The sequence below is a fragment of the Somniosus microcephalus genome, chromosome 28 (genome assembly GCF_052327205.1).
Source record: "Somniosus microcephalus isolate GS21.2 chromosome 28, FLI_Smic_1.0, whole genome shotgun sequence".
NCBI lineage: Eukaryota > Metazoa > Chordata > Chondrichthyes > Squaliformes > Somniosidae > Somniosus > Somniosus microcephalus.
Window position 1 is genome coordinate 14,055,454 of NC_141014.1, and position 21,311 is coordinate 14,076,764.

At 46.5% G+C, this 21,311-nt stretch overlaps 2 protein-coding genes across 12 annotated transcripts in view; both read left to right on the forward strand.

Annotated features, from left to right (window-relative positions):
* LOC147098978 (TOM1-like protein 2) overlaps positions 1-715 on the forward strand; it is a 111,634-nt gene extending 110,919 nt beyond the window's left edge. For 3 of the 5 annotated variants that reach the window (XM_085969484.1, XM_085969481.1, XM_085969482.1), the window contains one exon: positions 245-715. In XM_085969484.1, coding sequence (XP_085825610.1) covers positions 245-390 — 146 coding nt within the window. In that variant the 3' untranslated portion in view covers positions 391-715. The remainder of the gene's footprint in view (positions 1-244) is intronic. The other 2 variants (XM_085969483.1, XM_085969485.1) reach the window with 1 other exon arrangement.
* A 17,385-nt stretch (positions 716-18,100) lies between these two features.
* Positions 18,101-21,311, forward strand: part of ccdc134 (coiled-coil domain containing 134) — a 36,689-nt gene continuing 33,478 nt past the window's right edge. For 2 of the 7 annotated variants that reach the window (XM_085969494.1, XM_085969489.1), the window contains exon 1: positions 18,102-18,240. The gene's annotated coding sequence lies outside the window, so the exon portion shown is untranslated. Of the gene's footprint in view, positions 18,249-19,768; positions 20,331-21,311 lie in introns of those variants that run through there. The other 5 variants (XM_085969490.1, XM_085969491.1, XM_085969488.1 and 2 more) reach the window with 4 other exon arrangements.

Consider the following 21,311-nt stretch of genomic DNA (forward strand, 5'->3'; position numbering starts at 1 on the left):
TTTCTCTGATGCGCCCCCCTCTCTTCCCCCCCCCCCCCCCCCCCCCCCAAGGCAATCAAAACTAGTCCAGGGGCTCACTGTAGTCCTGAATTCCCTGCAGTGCCCACCTTCTGTAAGAGGTGATCTCCGCCCCAGTCAGAAACGGGGGCCAGCTCTCGCTTGAAGGAATGATCTTAAATACTAAGCTGCAGAAAAATTGCATTTTTTTTTTTCCACAGAAGATAAAATAACGTTTTTCTTCCAGAATTCGATAAATTTCTGGAAGAGCGGGCAAAAGCAGCGGAGCGGCTGCCGTCTCTTCCCTCGCCTCCCACCGAGGCCCCTGGCCCCGTTACTACGACCAAAAAGAAGAAGCAGGAAAAGATGGAGGACGCCCTCTTTACGCTGTGAATCCTGAGAGTCCACCACCCCCCCCATCCCACCCCCACCATGTCTGAAGGAACACGTCGGGGCAGTCCTGAACCGCCTCTCCTAGAAATCTAACCCCTCGCTTCTGAATAGGGGACGGTACGGGAAAAAAAAAAAGTGCACACACTTCCCCAAAGAAGTTTCTATTTGAAGATGGATATTCTATTTTAAAATATTTCTCCAGATTGATCACGGAGCTTCTATAACGGAGATACAGGTCAACACGTGACCCTTTGCTGAAGTTATGGAGATGCCATCCAATTACAGATCGATGTTCAAAATATTAATTAAAATAATTTAAACTGCAGATTGAGAGCGCACCTACTTTTTAACGTGTATTCCCCCTCTCAAATCTATGTGCATTTTAATGATATTTTTTCCTTTTTGTATGCTGAACCCAGAAACGGTCTCTTAAGCTGTAACTTATTCTATTCTAATTGCTTTAGCACGAGGGTAGTGATTAGGTGTCTTGGCATTGGGGGGCATGTTGGAGGATAAAAGATGGTGACACAGTGGGTCACGTGTCCACACTTTGTCTGGTTTTGTGGAATCTCTGCGTTGGATGGATTTCATTGTTTTGCCATTGGGAGTGTGCAGCTGTAATTGCAGCATTTGTTTATGCAATGAGATCTCCTCCCTCCCCCCCCCCCCCCAATGGCCCATTGCAAGCTTTTGGAATGGGGTGTGTCTTTGCCCAGCGGAGAATCGAAAGCTATGCAAATTGTCAGGTTGCCACCTCTCCAGGATTGGCCTGGAGTCTCCAGGAATTGAAGCTTAATCTCCAGGGTACTCGCTGGGAGAAAACATGAGGAGAAAAATCATCAGGGCATTAAACCAAATGCTGTTTCTGTAATGGTCACGATGAATTCAATTGGGTATCCGAGTCTGTTCCCTTTCCAATTGGCCGTGGGAAGGCAGTGCGCCTGGAGGATGGACCAATGGCGAGATTGCAGGGGGCAAGGTGGTTTGCGGTGGGAGGTCGTGGGGCGAAACCACACTCACGCGCGCTCTTGCTCTCACTCTCGCACTCTCTCTTGCTCTCGCTCGCTCGCTCTCTCTCACACACACACAACCAGAGTTGGCAACCCGAGGAAAATGGCCCATTTGCACTTCCTAAACTCTTTTAATCATATCAATTCCTAGACCAATTCTGAGGGGGGAAGAGGAGAGAATGTATAATTTACAAAAATAATTTAATGCGAAATTAATAAAAATGTTTTTTGTTGGTGTTGCTACACCCAGTAATTTCCAGTGTTTTAGTGTCTCTTACTAAAACTCACCATCCCCCTCGCTGAGGTGTCCAAATATATGTCCAAGAAAATATATTCCTGGCTAAGATTCTGCAGCACCGGTGTGTGATGGGCTGGCTGTTGTTTTGGATATCGTTCAGTGAAGTAACTTTTCATTTCTACATCTCTCTCTCTATTTTATTGGATAAATGCAACTACCTCAAAGGTGTCCGATGGTCAATTGAGAAGAAACATTAGAACATAAGAAATGGGAGCAGGAGTAGGCCCTTCGAGCCTGCTCTGCCATTCAATGCCTTAACTCCATTCACCGGCCCTATCGCCATATCCCTTGATGCCTTTACTAGTCAGAAATCTATCACCTTCTGTTTTGAATATCCTCAACGATTGAGCCTCCACAGCCCTCTGGGGTAGAGAATTCCAAAGATTCACCACCCTCTGTGTGAAGAAATTTCTTCTCATCTCAGTCCTGAATGGCCTACATGTTCAAAATATTACTATAAAGAAACATGTCCATATTATGAAAAGGATAGAGGCACTGAAGGAAATGCAAAAAAGATTTACAAGAATGGTCCAGAACTGAGAGGTTATAATCATCAGGAAAGATTGAACAGGGAGAGAAAGGAATAGGTTGTGCTAATCGGGTGCGATGAGGCTCGTGTGGAGCATAAACACCGGCACAAATGGCCTGTTTCTGGGCTGTAGACTTGATGTAAATTGACCAGAATAATTTTTTGAATACTATTGGGAAAAGGTGTTCAGTCAAATGCAATTCAACCTGGAGAAGTGTGAGGTAATGCATTTGGGGAGTGCTAACAAGGCAAGGGAATATACAATAAATGGTAGGACACAGAAGTCCAGAGGGACATTGGAGTGCATGTCCACAGATCCCTGAAGGTAGCAGGACAGGTAGATAAGGTGGTTAAGACAGCATATGGGATACTTGCCTTTATTAGCCGAGGCATAGAATATAAGAGCAGGGAGGTTATGCTTGAACTGTACAAAACACTAGTTAGGCCACAGCTAGAGTACTGCGTGCAGTTCTGGTCACCACATCACAGGAAGGATGTGATTGCACTGGAGAGGGTACAGAGGAGATTTACAAGGATGTTGCCTGGGCTGGGGAATTTTAGCTGTGAGGAAAGATTGGATAGGCTGGGATTGTTTTCTTTGGAACAGAGGAGGCTGAGGGGAGATTTAATTGAGGTGTATAAAATTATGAGGGGCCTAGATAGAGTGGATAGGAAGGAACTATTTCCCTTAGCAGAGAGGTCAATAACCAGGGGGCATAGATTGAAAGTAATTGGTAGAAGGATTAGAGGGGAGTTGAGGAGAACTTTTTTCACCCAGAGGGTGGTGGGGGTCTGGAACTCACTGCCTGAAAGGGTGGTAGAGGCAGAAACCCTCATCACATTTAAACAGTACTTGGATATGCACTTGAAGTGCCGAAACCTACAGGGCTACGGACCAAGAGCTGGAAAGTGGGATTAGGCTGGATAGCTCTTTGTCGGCCGGCACGGTCAAGCTGGGCCGAATGGCCTCCTTCTGTGCTGTAAATTTCTGTGATTCTCTGATCAGTATTTCTTACTTAATGTCTTTAGAAATTGATTTCCCTTTTACATTTGACTTTTTATTATGCTGAGATTTCAAAACCCATTCTCAAATTTCCGCAGGGAAATCTTGGGGCAGTTCAAAAAGTTGAGCTTGCATTGAGATAACGGCCAGAGCCCCTCGCAATACTCTCCACATGCCTGGAAAGAGTATGGTGGAATTTGTGCAATTGATTTTCACATTGGTGCTTGTCCAGCAGAACTTAGGATCTCCTGCCAGCCTTTTCTTGAAGAAATGATTTGCCTGGGACAGTCAGCTGAAGGGAACCAGTGACCAGAGGCCTAAAGAGTCACCTTGCTGCTGCTTATATGGTGCAGGAATTGGGACACACTGGTTAATCAATTTAAAAAGGGACCTAAACATGCAAGCATAAATAATCTAACATGTAACATATCCTCTAGTCTTTTGAGCATTTTACAAAATCTTACCCTAATAGGCAGGTGTTGAGTTATTTTTATGTCATTCGTGGCTCTGTGGGCAGCGCCCTCTCCTGAGTCAGAAGGCTGTGGGTTCACAGTCCCACCCCAGAGACTGGGACACAAAAATCTAGACACTCCAGTGCAGTGCTGAGGGAGTGCTGTAATGTCGGACGAGCCGTCTTTCGGATGAGACGTTACACCGAGGCCCCGTCTCGCTCAGGTGGATGTAAAAGATCCCACGGCACTATTCGAAGAAGAGCAGGGGAGTTCTCCTTGGTGTCCTGGGGCCAATATTTATCCCTCAATCAACATCACTAAAAACAGATGATCACATTGCCGTTTGTGGGAGCTTGCTGTGCGTAAATTGGCTGCTGTGTTTCCAACATTACAACAGTGACTACACTTCAAAAAGTACTTCATTGGCTGTAAAGCATTTTGGGACGTCCGGAGGTGGTGAAAAGCGCTGTATAAATGCAAGTCTTTTTGACAACCAGATAAACACAATTTAATTGGCCAAGACTTCTTATGTTTGATCGCACGAGGATCAGGATTTGTATAAAACTGCAGATACAAAGGCCGCGATTTTGCAAATGAATGTGGCTTGGGAGCGGGTCAGCTGGTTTCCGGCTTCCAGTCCCGCCCCCAACTGCATCCGGCCCACGGACGTGATTTTACGTCGATTGACCTTGTTAAGCCCACCCTGCAGGCTTGTCGGCCAATTAAGAGGAAGCCGGTCAGATGATGACACGTCATTTGCCTGTTTTCTTAAAGGGACCACGCGCAATTTTTCTTTGACAGCTGATTTCTCAGTGTTTGACAGCATTGAGGTGCTGCAAATACTGACAATCTCTGTACAATGGGGAGCTCTTGCACCCAGGCTCGCCAATGACCCCCTCCATAGGTTAGAACAGATGGCAGGTGAGGTGTACAGAAGCGATCGTGTCACTGGTGAGAGAGGTTCTCCCAATGAGGTGGGACTAGACAGCCAATTCAAAACTTGCTACCTACAGAAAGGTGTAAATGCATTAAAAAATGATTTTCCCAACATTTTCTTACCTCTGAAACTCACCAGTGGATCCTTCACACCACTTCTGCAGCTGTCATCAATGCAGTAACATTACAGCAGATTCACAACACACCACATCTACCTGGCGTGGTGTCCGGACGTTGGGGAACCCGAGGCAGAAGCGGCAAAATTGAAAAAGCCTGTTATCAAGTACCTGTTAACAGCCAGGTAAGTGGCTATGATCCTCTTCCCGCCGCTAGGGGTCGGGTCCATGCACAAATCGAGGACCGGACACTTGGGAAGATTGGAGGCGTATTGACAGCGGGTTTCCTGCCCGCTGTCAATCTTTGTGATTTTGACAGCGGTCCCGCCTCCAATCCCACACTTGAGGACCGGCAAAATTCCGGCCAACGAGTGCTTATTTTGAACCTGGGCTGTTTTTAATCATTTGTTCAGCAATTCCATAAAAACAAATATAAAACACCACTTACTACATAAAGTGATTTGATTTCTAAAACCTTACGACTGGAATTTGGCAGTGACTTGATGTGTGTTCAGCATTAAAAAGCAGTCAGTGTTTGAAAGACTTGAAATAATTAAATGGGAGCGAGTGAGGCGTGCTTTATCAGTCTGAGGGCTTGTATCTAGTATGCTTTCATCTGGAGTCAGCTAATACCAAACAGAATGTAAACACTTCTGTCTCTTCCCTCCCTCCCCTGCCCCGTGCCAATCATGTGATGATGTTTAGTTTTCTGCGGGTCAGTCATGCTGCTTGTAACATGTTTTTCCTTTTGCATCACCAGCACCACCGCAAGGTTTTCGGAATTATTTTTTAAACTTGTGTTCTGTTGGCCGCAGGAGCTGCTGAAGTGATCCAGCACCATGCAGGCCCTGTTCCACTTAGTCACAAGGCCGAGGAGCAACAGCCAGTGAACTCCTGTTCCAGTCTGCCTCGGCCTCCCTCTTCCACGTCAATCTGGCCGTGGGTTGACCGAGCTTAGGTGTGGAGAGTCGACAGCCGACTCCGACCAAGATGCAATGCACCCTTTCCCTTTGGCCGAGATAATGCGATGGAAGCGTTTGCAGTTGCGAGCAGTTAACCAACGGGCACGCAGGATCTCGATGGGGCGCAGACCGAGTGCACCTGCAGCCGCGTAAATGTCTCTGGTTGGTTAAGGCTGGGGCCCGGGAATAAGTCATCCACCGTGCTAAGGGAGGGAAAGAGAGTGTAGCACAGGACAGGCAGGCTGGCACGGGCAAAATAGATTGTCGGCGGGGTTGTGGTTGCAGTTCCCCCCTTTTCCAACAAGGGCATCAATGTGGCAAGGCCCCCCCCCCCCCCCGAAATATAGGACAAGTCCATTCAGCCCCTCGAGCCCGTTCAGCCATCGTCGGCCATTCAGCCCCTCGAGCTTGTTCAGCCATCATCGGCCATTCAGCCCCTCGAGCCCGTTCTGTCATTGAATTAGATCTTGGCTGATCTGTACCTCAACTCCATTTACCTCAATTCCATCCCCCTTGATACCTGTACCTAACACAAATCTACCCTCCTCATTTCCCCACTTTTGAATTCCAACCTCCTTTAGGTAAAGACTGACATTCCTTTAATCTTTTGATTACTTTTTGTATCTGTGTGTTAGCTTTTAGTGATTTGTGTATATGGACACCAAATTCCCTTTGCTCCTCCACAGCTCCTAATCTCTCACCATTAAGAAAATATTCTGATTTGTCTTTCTAAGATCCAAAGTGGATGGCCTAACACTTTCCCACATTGAACGCCGTCTGCCATAGTTTTGACCACTCACTTTGTCTGTCTATATCCCTTTGTATCTTTCTGCTCCCATCCACACAACTTACTGTGCCTCCTAATGTAGTGTTATCAGAAAACTTGGATATGTATCTCTCCCTTCATTCAAAGCATTAACATTGTGAAAAGCTGTAGGAATTTCTTCACTCAGAGGGTTGTGAATCTTTGGAACTCTCTACCTCAGATGGCTGTGGATGCTCAGTCGTGGAGTATATTCAAGGCTGAGATCGATAGATTTTTGGACTCTAGGGGAATCGAGGGATATGGGGATCGGGCTTGAAAGTGGAGTTGAGGTCGAAGATCAGCCATGATCTTATTGAATGGCAGAGCAGGCTTGAGGGCCCGTATGGCCTATTTTGTTATTCGTTCGTGGGATGTGGGCGTCGCTGGCAAGGCCAGCATTTATTGCCCATCCCTACTTACCCTTGAGAAGGTGGTGGTGAGCTGCCTTCTTGAACCGCTGCAGTCCATGTGGTGAAGGTACTCCCACCGTGCTGTTAGGTAGGGAGTTCCACGATTTTGACCCAGCAATGATGAAGGATTGGCGATATATTTCTAAGTCGGGATGGTGTGTAACTTGGAGGTGGTGGTGTTCCCATGCGCCTGCTGCCCTTGTCCTTCTAGGTGGTGGCGGTCGCGGGTTTGGGAGGTGCTGCTGAAGAAACCTTGGCGAGTTGCTGCAGTGCATCTTGTAGATGGTACACACTGCAGCCACGGTGCGCCGGTGGTGGAGGGAGTGAATGTTTAAGGTGGTGGATGGGATGCCAATCAAGCGGGCTGCTTTGTCCTGGATGGTGTCGAGCTTCTTGAGTGTTCACAGAATCACAGAAACCCCACAGTGCAGATAGAGGCCATTTCGGCCCATCGAGCCTGCACCGACACATATCCCACCCGATCCCCGTAACCCCTACATCAACACATATCCCACCCTATCCCCGTAACCCCACATATTTTAATCCCCCTAACACTAAGGGTCAATTTATCATAGCCAATCAACCTAACCCGCACATCTTTGGACTGTGGGAGGAAACCGGAGCACCCGGAGAAAACCCACGCAGACACGGGGAGAATGTGCAAACTCCACACAGACAGTCACCCGAGGCCGGATTCGAACCCGGGTCCCTGGCGCTGTGAGGCAACAGTGCTAACCATCCAGGCAAGTGGAGAGTATTCCATCACACTCCTGACTTGATGATCAAATCATTCTTATGAATGGAAGTCCAAATTGTTGTGTCTGTGTGTTAATAGAGACACTGAAGACAGGAGTTGGTTTCACAGGTGTTTACTGAACAAAGTCTGGAGGGGAACTACTTGATATAACACAATATACAGGCTTGTATAGCCTGAGTGGCCATTACCGGCATTACAGTACACAGGGGGCTCTTAAAGGCACATACACTACAATTCCTCCCCTTTTAGCCAACCAGTGCATAATATTTTAAGTAATCATTAATTACATGTTACAAGAAAAATAATCTACACATTGCTGCAGTTAATTAATTATAAGTCAGTCTCTCTGGAGGCTTCCTGACTCGGTCCGGATAACGCCTCGGTGGTGTAGTAGTTTCTGGTGGTGTAGTAGGTTCTTTTGGCAAGGCTGATTCGGCTTGAATGCCAGTGTCGGGTTCATCGGGTTCCAGTATCACCGGATCGGAGGTAGATATGGGTATCTCTACTTCATCATTAGGCGTATAGAGTTGTGGTGTAGGTTGTCCCTTTTCGGATGACTCTATGATTTGGTCAGCATGGCGCCTTATTATGCTTTCTCCAATGTCCACGGTATACATCAGCGGTCCTAGTCGTGTGCAGATAGTTCCAGGCTGCCATTTCTCGGTACGGTAGTCCCGGGCCAAAACTTGTTGACTTATCTGGAAGGTTCTAGTTGGCCTTTCATTCATGCCTTGAAATTGCCGGTTCTCCACGTCCCTTCTGATGTTTGGCTTGATCAAATCCAGCCGGCATCTTAGGCTTCTATTGAAGAACATCATGGCGGGAGTTTGGTTTGTAACCATATGTGTTGTATTCCTGTATGCAAACAAGAAGTTATCCACCTTGTGCTGAAGTTTTATGTCTTCATTACCCATGGCCTTTATGGCCTTCTTGAAGGTCTGGACAAACCTTTCAGCCAATCCATTGGTGGCGGGATGGTATGGGGTGGACGTGTAGTGCTTAACCCCATTGTTTTTTAAGAACTTCCTGAATTCTTCGGACACAAATTGCGGTCCATTATCAGAACAGATCTGTTCAGGCAGTCCATTCCTGGCAAATATGGTCCTTAATACTGTGATGGTTTTTTCCGTGGTGGTGGAGGACATCTTTATTACCTCCGGCCACTTGGAGTGTGCATCAACCGCGATTAAGAACATTGAGTCCATAAATGGACCAGCAAAGTCGATGTGTACCCTTTGCCAGGGAGATGAGGGCCACTCCCATGGATGTAGAGGGGCTTGTGGTGGAGCGTTTTGGACCTTCTGGCATCCTAGGCAGCTCTTGGTCATTTCTTCGATGTCTCCATCGATACCTGGCCACCATACAAACGCCCTGGCTAGGTTCTTCATTTTCACTCCACCCAGATGCCCCTCATGAAGCTCCTTTAGAACTTTATCCTGGAGTTTGGGTGGAATCACCACTCTGGATCCACACATGAAGGTTCCTCGGCACACTGACAGCTGTTCTCTTCTTTGCGAGAATGCTGGCAACAGTGGTTCGCCATGTGCTGGCCATCCCTTCACTGTTAAATCGTAGACTCGTGAGAGAGTCGGGTCATTTCTAGTTTCCCTTTCAATGGCAGAATTTGTTACTGGCAGACATTCGACTATGGTAGAGTGGAAAATCTCCACTGGGTCTACGGTAGGTGCTTCTTCTACCGTTGGCAACGGTAGGCGCGATAACCCGTCAGCATTCCCATGCTGTTTTGATCCTTTGTATTCTATGTTATATTGGTGTGCCCCTAGAAAAAGGGACCACCTCTGTAGCCTTTGCGCTGTCATAATGGGAACACCCTTTTTAGGGTTAAATATGGAGATGAGGGGTTGATGGTCAGTCAACAAGGTAAATTTTTGTCCGTGTAGGTAATGGTTGAATTTCTTCACTCCCCATACCAGGCTGAGTGCTTCCCTGTCGATTTGGGCATAGTTACGCTCAGCAGAGTTCAATGAGCGTGACGCAAAAGCCATCGGCCGTTCCGAGCCATCAGGGAATTTATGCGATAATACTGCTCCTACGCCGTAAGGGGATGCATCGCACGCCAGTCTGATTGGCAGTGATGGGTTGTAATGAGCCAAAACTTCTTTGGACGTGATTAAGTCTTTGCATTTATGGAAGGCACGTTTACAGTCTTCGCTCCATTTCCAAATTACTCCTGTTTGTAGCAGTTCATGAAGAGGGTGCAGAAGAGTTGATAAGTTCAGTAAAAATTTATGATAGTAATTTATTAATCCCAGGAACGACCTTAATTGTGAAACATTTTCAGGTGCTGGGGCTTTTATGACCGCTTCAATTTTTTCAGGTGGCTTATGCAACCCTTCCTTATTAATTATGTGGCCACAATATGATATTTGATTCTGGAAAAATTCGCACTTGGGGCGATTTGCTCGTAGGCCCCATTCTCTCAGCCTAGTGAGCACCTGCTCCAAATTGGCACGGTGCTCGTTGTCGTTTTCTCCTGTTACAAGGATGTCGTCTAGGTAGCATTGAGTCCCCGGAATCCCTTGGAGGACTTGCTCCATAGCTCTTTGCCAGATAGCTGGAGCGGATGCTACTCCGAAAACCAGTCGATTGTACTGGTACAGACCTTTGTGTATTTATCGTGAGATACTTTTTAGAGGCCTCTTCAACCTCCATCTGTAGATATGCCTGTGCCAAGTCAATTTTGGTGAAACGTTTCCTTCCGGATAGTGAGGCGAAAATATCTTCTATCCTCGGAAGAGGATACTGTACCGTGTGAAGGACCGGGTTTACAGTCACCTTGAAGTCTCCACAGATGCGAATTTTTCTCTGTTCTTCAGATTTATCCTTATTCAACGCTTTCTTCATGACTGGGACGATGGGTGTTGCCCACTCGCTCCAATCTATTTTGGATAATACGCCTGCCTTTTCCAAATTCTCCAGCTCTGCCTCGACTGCTGGACGAATTGCGTATGGCACCGGTCTTGCCTTAAAAAACTTGGGAATTGCCGCATCTTCCACTTTTATTGAGGCGGTGATGCCTTTCAAGGTTCCTAGTTTCTCTTGAAACACTTCTTTGGCGTTGGCCAAGATGTCTTTTAATCGTTCAGGTATGACGTCATCATCGTTTTTTTCCTTACTGGTCACCGTCAGTGCCTGAATGGAGTGCCAGTCTAAACGTATTTTCCTGATCCATTCACGTCCCAACAGCGGTGGACCACCATCTTGTAGAACGTATAAATACAACTTTTGTATTTCCTTGCCATTGTATACAACAGGCACCCTTATTTTTCCTTTGGGGTATACTTTCTGCCCCGTATATGTTTTCAAGATAATGGATGTGTCTTTCAAAGGTATATGCGGAAATAGCCGGTCGTAATCCCGTCGATTTATGATGGTCAGAGCTGATCCTGTATCTAGCTCCCTTTTAACTGGGGACCCTGCTATCGTGAGGGTAACCCAAATGGTCTGGTAATCTTCTTTGGCAATTACATTATGTAATTTGAGACAGCTTAGTCTCTTGTTTTCGGAGTCGCTATCGCTCTTCTGGTCTTCGGAGCTACTGTCCGTCATCATTTGTACCTTTGTACTTTTCTTTATTGATTTTTTTTTCCTGTCTGTGGATTTTTTTTGTCCAGATCGGCATACCCGTGCAATGTGTCCAATCTTTCCGCATTGCCTGCATGCTTTGTCCTTGAACCAGCAGTCCCTCTGGTCATGGGTGGATCTGCCACAGCGATAACATCTCTCTCAACCCTGTGTCATTTCATGGGTGCCGAAGTCCTGTGTCTTTTGTTGTATCTCTGCAGCTCCTCTTGCGGCTGCTTCGTATGATACAGCCATACTGAAAGCCTTGTCCAGTGTTAAATCTTTTTCAGAAAGCAGCCTTTTCTGTGTTCCTTCACTTAGGAGACCGCAGACGAATTTGTCTCGAAGATAACCTGATAGTCCTGTCCCGAATTGGCAGTGCTTTGATAGCTTTCTTAATTCGGTGAGGTAATCAGTGTTACTTTCATTCTTGTGTTGATTCCTCTTGAAGAATTTGAATCGTTCCGCTATCAGCAGCGGTGTTGGGTTTAAGTGCTCCTGTAGGGTATCAACAATTTCTTTAAAATTCTTATCCTTTGGTTTGGCTGGAGTGATTAATCACACACAGAATCACAGAAAGAAGTTTCGTAACAGCCCGTATGTCTTTGCGCCCATTAGATTTAGAAGTACTGACGCTTTTTTTTCATTTTCTATTCCATTTGCGGTGCAATATACCTCCACTCTTTCCACATATGTGGTCCAATCCTCTATCTCGTTATCAAAAGCATCAATATTGCCAGACTTAGGCATCCTAGAAAAAAAATGGCGCTTCCCGCGCTTTTCTTTTTTGCAGAAAAAAAATGGCGCTTCCCCGCCGCTGCTGCCGACGACAATGTTGTTTCCCGCGGGTTTCCCTTTTTATTTATTTATTTACAGTTGGAGACTCGTTCCCGCCGGACTCTCTAGGTCTGAACGCCAACCTGCTTGCAGCGCCGGCCATCTCCCGAGTGCTCCTTCCCCGTCTGTTACTGCTTGCCTCCGCCTTCGCTGCTTGGCCTAGCTGCAGAGCCAGCCGCTGGAGCCCCAGTCCGACGCCCAGGAAGGATTATTGCAGTACCTGCCACCAGCTTGGCTAGCTGGTGAAACCACAGCTTTTTCTTTTTCTTGATTTTCTTCAACTTTGGATGCCAGAGGAATCGATGTCCTTGAGGTGCTGCCGAATTGCAGGTAAGTCCGTTTCCAATTGGTCGCCACTGTTGTGTCCGTGTGTTAATAGAGACACTGAAGACAGGAGTTGGTTTCACAGGTGTTTACTGAACAAAGTCTGGAGGGGAACTACTTGATACAGCACAATATACAGGCTTATATAGCCCGAGTGGCCATTACCGGCATTACAGTACACAGGGGGCTCTTAAAGGCACATACACTACACAAATTTCTAACAGTTGCATGAAGGATCAAGATTTTGTACAGGTGCTGCATTTATTTTTAAAATGTCTACCTTTTTTTAAGTTTGCCTAAATATTCTAATAGTTTTTTTTTCAGGAGGCATGATGACATATCACCATTTTATAAAGTCACAATGGATATTCTAGTGGAGCTGCATATCTTTGCACTTGCAGGTCCCAACAGAATTAGCGCGTGTACCCGGGAGATGTAATGATATCATTCGAGTATTTATAAACATTCCCTTATTTCACTTCCGTTTCCTGTCCAGCCTGATAATGAATGGCCTTACACCAAGGCCCATGCACTTCAGTCCCACGCTCCTGATATTTGGTCACTCGGTGCGGGAGGGGAGCGGGCAGGTCGAGGGGGGGAACCTTCTCATGGGACTGCTCCTGGGGCCTGGCCAAAGTGGCCATCAACTGGGTCCAGGCAGCGGGCGGTCGAGGGGGTTGTCCGGCCCGACTGCCTGACTCTCTTCCACGGCCACGTTCGCGCCCGGGTGGCCCTGGAGACGGAGCACACAGTGTCCGCCGGCACGCTTGAGGCCTTCCGCGACCGGTGGGCACCGCGGGGACTGGAGTGCATCATACCACCGGCAATGGAATTTTAATTTAATTTATTAAGTTTCCTTTAATGTTTTAAGTTTAGTTACAGTTGATTTGGTTTAGTGTGCATCAAAAGAATACATGAAGGCCCAATCCCACTAGAGCAACTATAAACACCGCCCCGCCCCCCACACACACTAAACAGAGCACACAACTGATAAAATAAACAGCGGCTCATACAAACCAGAATTAATATCTGCTCATTTCCAAGTAACAATTGTTCATTTGCATTGACAAAGCACTTGCTCCTCTGCAATGGAAAACTTCCAGTGAATGGTGGACAGGCTGTGGTTATCTCTCAGAATGCCCAGGCATGTATTAAAATTTCTAAATGTGGGCAAGCAGCCAGTGTGGCACTTCAGTAATTGTCCTATTCAGTACAGGCCAGAAAGAACAACGATAAGGGCCTTCCTAAAAGGAATAATGAGCAGCCCATCCAAACTAAAGTTTAGTAACCAAATACAGGAAACTTTGTGCTATCCGGCACCGACGGGACCGAGCTGTTGCCGTTCCCTCAAAACTGCCAGACACACCAGCGCTGATGTTGAAACATACGGAGATTTTCATCTCCGTATCTGACAACAAACACTGTCGCTTAGCAACAGCTTCTAAACAGTCAGCCCGTACCTTGGAAGCGTCTCTCTGAAGCTGTTGCTAAGCTACAGAGACTTTGCAGAGCCTGACTGTTGAAAAAAAAGCCATGAGAAGAAGAAAAAAAAGCTACGAGAAGAAAAAAAAACCTAACAAAACAGCTCCTGATTTTTCCCAGTGGCTCGAGCTTGCCGGACATTTAGCCTCCGGATAACACAAAGTTTCCTGTATTTTGAAATTGGGGTAAATAAAGGATTCAATATCCTGAGGTTCCCATCGGTCACTGAAGTTTTCAAGCAAACTGGTGGACACCATGTGGGCATATTGTATAGTGACCAGAATTCATGCAAACGATCTAAACCTGGTCAAACAGCAGGAAAGGCTCTTCCCCCAACAGCCTTATGCATCTTGGATTTGTATGGCAAATTTCCCCAGACCCACCAGAAGGTCCTACGACCTGCTTACTCCACACCAGATGACCAAAGGGAAACATTGTTGGTCAAAAATGCACCCAGAAGTTGAGAAACAGGCTCCTTCTGATAGTGGAACAGGGGCTGCAACATCTAGCATCATCCTATGCCAATCGGGGCAATTACAAGCATCCTCCTGAGAGAAGGGCACCACAAATGGTTAATGGATGCCCTGGCTAAACTAAAAGTGAATGGCATTAAAATTTTAAATGACAATTCTGAAATTGGGGTCTGTGAAGTAGTCAAATGTAACGTGGGTGTCTACCAATAAGCAGAAACATAGAAGATAGGAGCAGGAGTAGGCCATTCAGCCCCTCGAGCCTGCTCCGCCATTTAATGAGATCATGGCTGATCATCCAAATTCAGTACCCTGTCCCTGCTTTCTCCCCATATCCCTTGATCCCTTTAGCCTTAAGAAATATATCTAACTCCTTCTTGAATATATTTAATGAATTGGCCTCAACTGCCTTCTGTGGTAGAGAATTCCACAGGTTCACCACTCTCTGGGTGAAGAAATTCCTCCTCATCTCTGTCCTAAATGGCTTACCCCTTATCTTTAGACTGTGACCCCTGGTTCTGGACTCCCCCGCCATTGGGAACATCCTTCCTGCATCTAGTCTGTCTAGTCCTGTTAGAATTTTATAAGTTTCAATGAGGAAGCTTCTAGTGAACTGGTGGACACCACATGGTCACACTCCATGGTTGCCAAGGCGTGGACTGAAGATCAGAATGCAAGCGCTCAGTTGAAGAAACTCCTCAGCGATCTTACATATTTTAGACCTGTGTATGGCAAATTTCACCAGACCGACAAGCAGACCCCATCGAGGCTGTCCGCCCACCCTGCTAAGTTTAGCAACTCTGATTGGGTGTATTCCTAGAGGTTTCATCACATGACCTCCCACCGCAAACCATCCTACCATTGGTCCGTCCTCCAGGCCTTCCCACGCTCCAATTGGAAAAAGCGAACAGACTCTTCGTTACCCAAATGGATTAATCTTGACTATTTGTGAAACAGCCTTTTTTGCCCCATCTCTAATATTTTTATCAGTAATAAATGAAAGTGTTCAAGGAGAATGAAAACCCCCCACAATTTTGTTTAATGCCCCATTCCCACATTACAACAGTGACTTCACTCCAAAAGTACTTCATTGGCTGTAAAGCGCTTTGAGACGTCCGGTGGTCGTGAAAGGCGCTGTGTAAATGCAAGTCTTTTCTTTCTTTTTCTCCCGGGTGTTGCTTGCATCAGTTCCTGAAGATTAATCTTCAATCCCGGGAGACTCCAGGACAATGCTGGGGGGTTGCCAACCCTCCAGGGTTAACGAATCGGCAGTAGCTTTTCAAAGGGAATTTGAAGAAATAGTCGAAAAAGAAAAATGTAACAGGGTATGGGGAAAGGGCAGGGGAATAGGACTGATGGGTCTTTCAGAGATTCAGCGCAAGTGCAGTGGGCTAAATGGCCCCCTTGTATACCCACTCCAGAGACTTGAGCACCAAAATCCAGGCTGACACTCCAGTGCTGCACTGTCGGAGGTGCCATCTTTCGGGTGAGATGTTAATGTCTGCTCTCTCAGATGGACGTAAAAGATCCCATGGCACTATTTTGAAGAAGAGCAGGGGAGTTATCCCTGGTGTCCTGGCCAATATTTATCCCTCAATCACATCACTAAAAACATTAATACAATAGCAAAATACTGCAGATGCTGGAAATCTGAAATAACAACAGAAAACGCTGGAAACACTCAGCAGGCCAGGCAGCATCCGTGGAGAGAGAAACTCTACTGTGGTTGACCGTGTCCGTTCTATTTCCCGCACTTCTGCTCTCACCCCTTCCCCTCCCAGAACCACGATAGGGTTCCCCTTGTCCTCACCTTTCACCCCACCAGCCTCCACATTCAACGGATCATCCTCCGCCATTTCCGCCACCTCCAACATGATCCCACCACCAAACACATCTTCCCCTCACCTCCCCTTTCAGCATTCCGAAGGGACCGCTCCCTCCGCGACACCCTGGTCCACTCCTCTATCACCCCCAACACCCCTTCCCCTTCGCCCGGCACCTTCCCGTGCAAGCGCAGGAGATGCAACACATGCCCTTTTACCTCTTCCCTTCCCACTGTCCAGGGCCCCAAACACCCCTTCCAGGTGAAACAGCGATTTACTTGTACTTCTTGCAATCTAGTATACTGTATTCGCTGCTCTCAATGCGGTCTCCTCTACATTGGGGAGACCAAACGCAGATTGGACGACCGCTTTGTGGAACACCTCCGTTCAGTCCGTAAGGGTGACCCTGAGCTTCCGGTTGCCTGTCACTTTAATTCACCGCTTCACTCCCACTCTGATCTCTCTGTCCTCGGCCTATTACATTGTTCCAATGAAGCTCAACGTAAGCTCAAGGAACAGCACCTCATCTTTCGATTAGGCACTTTACAGTCTGCCGGGCTCAACATTGAGTTCAACAATTTCAAACTATAACCCATGCCCCCATTTTTCATGCTGTATGATTTTGCCATTCCCATTTGCAACATTTTAACTTTCCTGCCTCTTACATAAGCACAGTTTGTTCCTTTAATTCCATCCTCCCCCCCCCACCCCCTTGTCTCTGCACCTGTTTAATATCTATGGTGTGGAGATGCCGGTGTTGTACTGGGGTGGACAAATGTAAGAAGTCACACAACACCAGGTTATAGTCCAACAGTTTTATTTGAAATCATAAGCTTTCGGAGCGCTGCTCCTTCGTCACTTCACCTGACGAAGGAGCAGCGCTCTGAAAGCTTGTGATTTCAAATAAAATAACCTGGTGTTGTGTGATTTCTTACATTTGTTTAATATCTGTTACATCTCCAGCTTTTTCCAGTTCTGATGAAGGGTCCCAGACCTGAAACGTTAACTCTGTTTCTCTCTCCACAGATGCTGCCTGGCCTGCTGAGTATTTCCAGCATTTTCTGTTGTTATTTCATTAAAAACATTATCTGGTCATTATCGCATTGCTGTTTGTGGGAGCTTGCTGTGCGCAAATTGGCTGCTGCGTTTCCTACATTACAAGTGATGACACTTAAAAGTACTTCATTGGCTGTGAAGTGTGTTGAGACATCCGGTGATCATGAAAGGCGCTATAGAAATGCAAGTCTTTCTATGAAACTTTTAAGATTCCACCAGAAAGCTTTCAATAAAGTTTGACATAATAAAAACAATGATGCACAAGCTTATGACAGCAGATAACCTGGATAAAACTTGGAAATGGTTAAGGAAATGGACAGGAAATGACATCCAACTGGAGTGATGTATTGATGTAAACTCTACTGTTTCTGATCTACATAAATAACCTGGATTTAGAAACTCAATGCAGGTTGGTCAAAGTTTGCAGAGGCTGTAGAAGGACCAAGACAGTACCTGCAGAACTGTAAGAGATGAAATTTTAATACAGATAAGATCTTACACATTTGAAAAAAAAGGGTACATTACTTAATGAGTGGCATTGAACCAGCTAGGGAAGGGCTGAAAGGGATATGGAGGATGATTGCACACTCTTGTACACAGTTGTGGCAGTCCAACATGCGCTTGCCTGTCTGCCAGCTGATTGGTGAAGCGGAGCCGCATGCGCGCGACTGCCTGGCAGCTGATTGGTGAAGCGGAGCCGCATGCGCGCGACTGCCTGGCAGCTGATTGGTGAAGCGGAGCCGCATGCGCGCGACTGCCTGGCAGCTGATTGGTGGAGCGTGTTAGCCCGGAGCCGCATGCGCGCGCCGATCTACCAGCTGATTGGTGGAGCGTGTTAGCCCCGGGCGCACATGCGCAGAATCAGTCGAGCGGTGGGAGCCGAGCTGAGCGGAGCTCGGCCTGAGAGCGCTGCCGCGGAGCCGCGCAGAACTTCTCGCCGACAGTCGAGCCGGGGGAAGGGGGGGTTGCGCCCATGAAATAGTTTATAAAAAAAGGTGCGTCGGTAGGTCCGTCAGTTTTAATTATTTCTGTCCATTGCGCGATGTATCCAGGGACTGGTTCAGAGAGCCAGCACAGGCACGGAGGGCCGAGTGGCCTCCTCCTGCGCTCTCTGATTCGAGGGCCGGGGGAATATTAACCTCTCTCAGGCGCTGGGCTATTTGCTGTTAACGCGGTTGCTGGGATCTGTGTTCTAACCAGGCAAGGGTTGCAGTGCCCAGAGCGCATGCAGGTTTCTCCTCTACCTGCTGTGCTGCTAAACTCACACTGGTTTCCAGCACTGAACCGATGAATGAATGACCAGGCTCTGCAATAAATCTGCTGATGGCACCATGCTTGTGTTACCAGTTGAGTATCAGGGAGCTTGCAGCATTCAAAGGGATCAATTAACTGGATGAGCTAAGGAATGCAGGTGGATTTTTTAATTTTGGTAGGTGGATTTTTTAATTTTGGTAAATGTATATACTCCAGTTCAAAGGGTGTCTAAAGGTATGGAGTTGAATGTAGGAAGTATGATTAAGAAGTTTGCAGATGATACAAAAATTGGCCATGTGGTTGATAATGAAGAATAAAGCTGCAGACTGCAGGAAGATATCAATGGACTAGTCAGGTGGGCAAATGGAATTCAATCTGGAGAAGTGTGAGGTAATGTATTTAGGGAGGGCTAACAAGGCAAAAGGGAATACACTATAAATGGTTGTATACTGAGAAGTGCAGAAGATCAGAGGGACCTTGGAGTGCATGTCCATGAATCCCTGAATTTAGCAGGACAGGTAGATCAGGTGGTAAAGAAGGCATACGGGATACTTGCCTTTATTAGCCGAGGCATAGAATATAAGAGCAGGGAGGTTATGCTTGAACTGTATAAAACACCAGTTAGGCTGCAGCTAGAATATTGCGTGCAGTTCTGGTCACCACATTACAGGAAGGATGTGATTGCACTAGAGGGGGTACAGAGGAGATTTACAAGGATGTTGCCTGGGGAATTTTAGCTGTGAGGAAAGATTGGATAGGCTGGGGCTGTTTTCTTTGGAACAGAGGAGGCTGAGGGGAGACCTAATTGAGGTGTATAAAATTATGAGGGGCCTAGATAGAGTGGATAGGAAGGACCTATTTCCCTTAGCAGAAGGGTCAATAACCAGGGGGCATAGATTTAAAGTAATTGTTCGGAGGTTTAGAGGGGATTTAAGGAGAAATGTTTTCACCCAGAGGGTGGTGGGGGTCTGGAACTCACTGTCTGAAACGGTGGTAGAGGCAGAAACCTTCATCACATTTAAAAAGTACTTGGATATGCACTTGAAGTGCCATAACCTACAGGGCTACGGACCAAGTGCTGGAAAGTGGGATTAGGCTGGATAGCTCTTTGTCGGCCGGTACGGACAAGATGGGCCGAATGGCCTCCTTCTGTGATGTAAATTTCTGTGATTTCTATGAAAAGGGAGCTGGTATGATTGTTAACCTTTCCAGTTAAGCTGTTAGTAAAATAACTAATCAGCTCCCTGATGGCTCAGTAATGTCAACCTGTGGCTGATCTGCACAGACCAGAAGGGCCCAGGTTCAATTCTGGTCTTGAGTTAGCTGACTTCAGCCAGTGTCACTCCTACAGTTGGCCTCAGCATCCCTGGGTTATTTGGTGGGGGAATCTGCTGGGATTTACACTCCTGATTGCTATCCAGGCATCCCTGCTGGAAGTGAACGTGTGTGGACATCCGTTGAGTACAGGGTTGGGGCTGCCACTTCTGTTGGACTTGTCAGATACAGCAGCGGTGAGATATACGGTAAAACTGTCTCGCCCTCACCCCCAACCTCAGTATACCAGCTACAGGACACCGGTACAAAATTAACAAGCCTCGTGTGTTACTAGAAATACTAAAACTGTTTTTCTCTAAAGTAGCGGACACATTGGTTGATTAACTCCTTTTAGAAAAAGAACAGGCTAAGAATCTTGTGGTAATCTTTGCTGCATAGACGTGAGAGGAATACAAATACATGAATATCCTCCTTGTAGTAAGACACTGCCCACTTGCTCGCTGATTAATAGCTTCCATAGACTACAGTTCACCTGACCCCAGGCCATTGATTGAAGGTGAGTGATTGCATGGTAAAAGGTGTTTTTTAAAAAGTGATCGGCAGTGTGTATATGTAATTGATCTTTCTATAACAGCTCTAGCAACGAGGAAGAAATCAAAAGCAGAGGAAAGAAAATTTAAATTTTGGCAAGTGCTCTGAAAACATACTTGGATCAATTAAAAAATTCAGCCACTCAGTTATTTGAGCTGTCCATCACAAAGTGTAGACATTCCCAGATTATCAGACTATCCTCGCATTTTTATCTGGAGAAGGATAAATGTGTGTGAATCACTGCCCTTTCACCCCTGGGGCTTAGGTTCCCAGCCAGATAGATGGGACAAAAGTTTTGTTTGTCTCTCTGAAACCTCTATACGTCTAAAGTCAGAAACATTAAGAGGAGTTACCGAAGTTTATTTTTTCCTTTGTTGTTGGTCTGCTGTTTCTCGTTGCTAGTATTGGAACAAAAGGTGCAGGCAGAGTTCCTAATAAGCACAAGTCCACAGGACAGCTGGTGCTTAGCACCAGTTGGAAATCTCACTCGAGCGAGCAAAGGACTGGCAGTATGACAAATTAAAATTGTTATTAATTAATAATCCGTTAGCTGCTAGCTACATGGGGCTAATTGGCTGTCGAGATGTGGCTAATTGCATTATTAATTAGTAACTAAAGAATGAGTAATAGACACTATCGTTGGACATGTGATCTCAATGCTCATGCTCAGAAAGTGTTTGCATGTGTATTTTACCCTCTGTACCTTGGTTGCTAAAATGGTTTGACGAAAAGCAGAGAGTGCGAGTGTTGTGTAATGGTTGTATGATTTACTTCTTCAGTCACTGCTTATTGATCTGCTGAAATGATGAGAAACACCAGAGCACCAGGGAAACACCAGCAACATTGTACGGAGAGCGGAGCGCTCATCATGGTCACATCGTCCATTTGGAACAACCGCTCCAGACCAGAAGAAGAAACCCAGCCAATAATGAGCCTCTCCAACAGG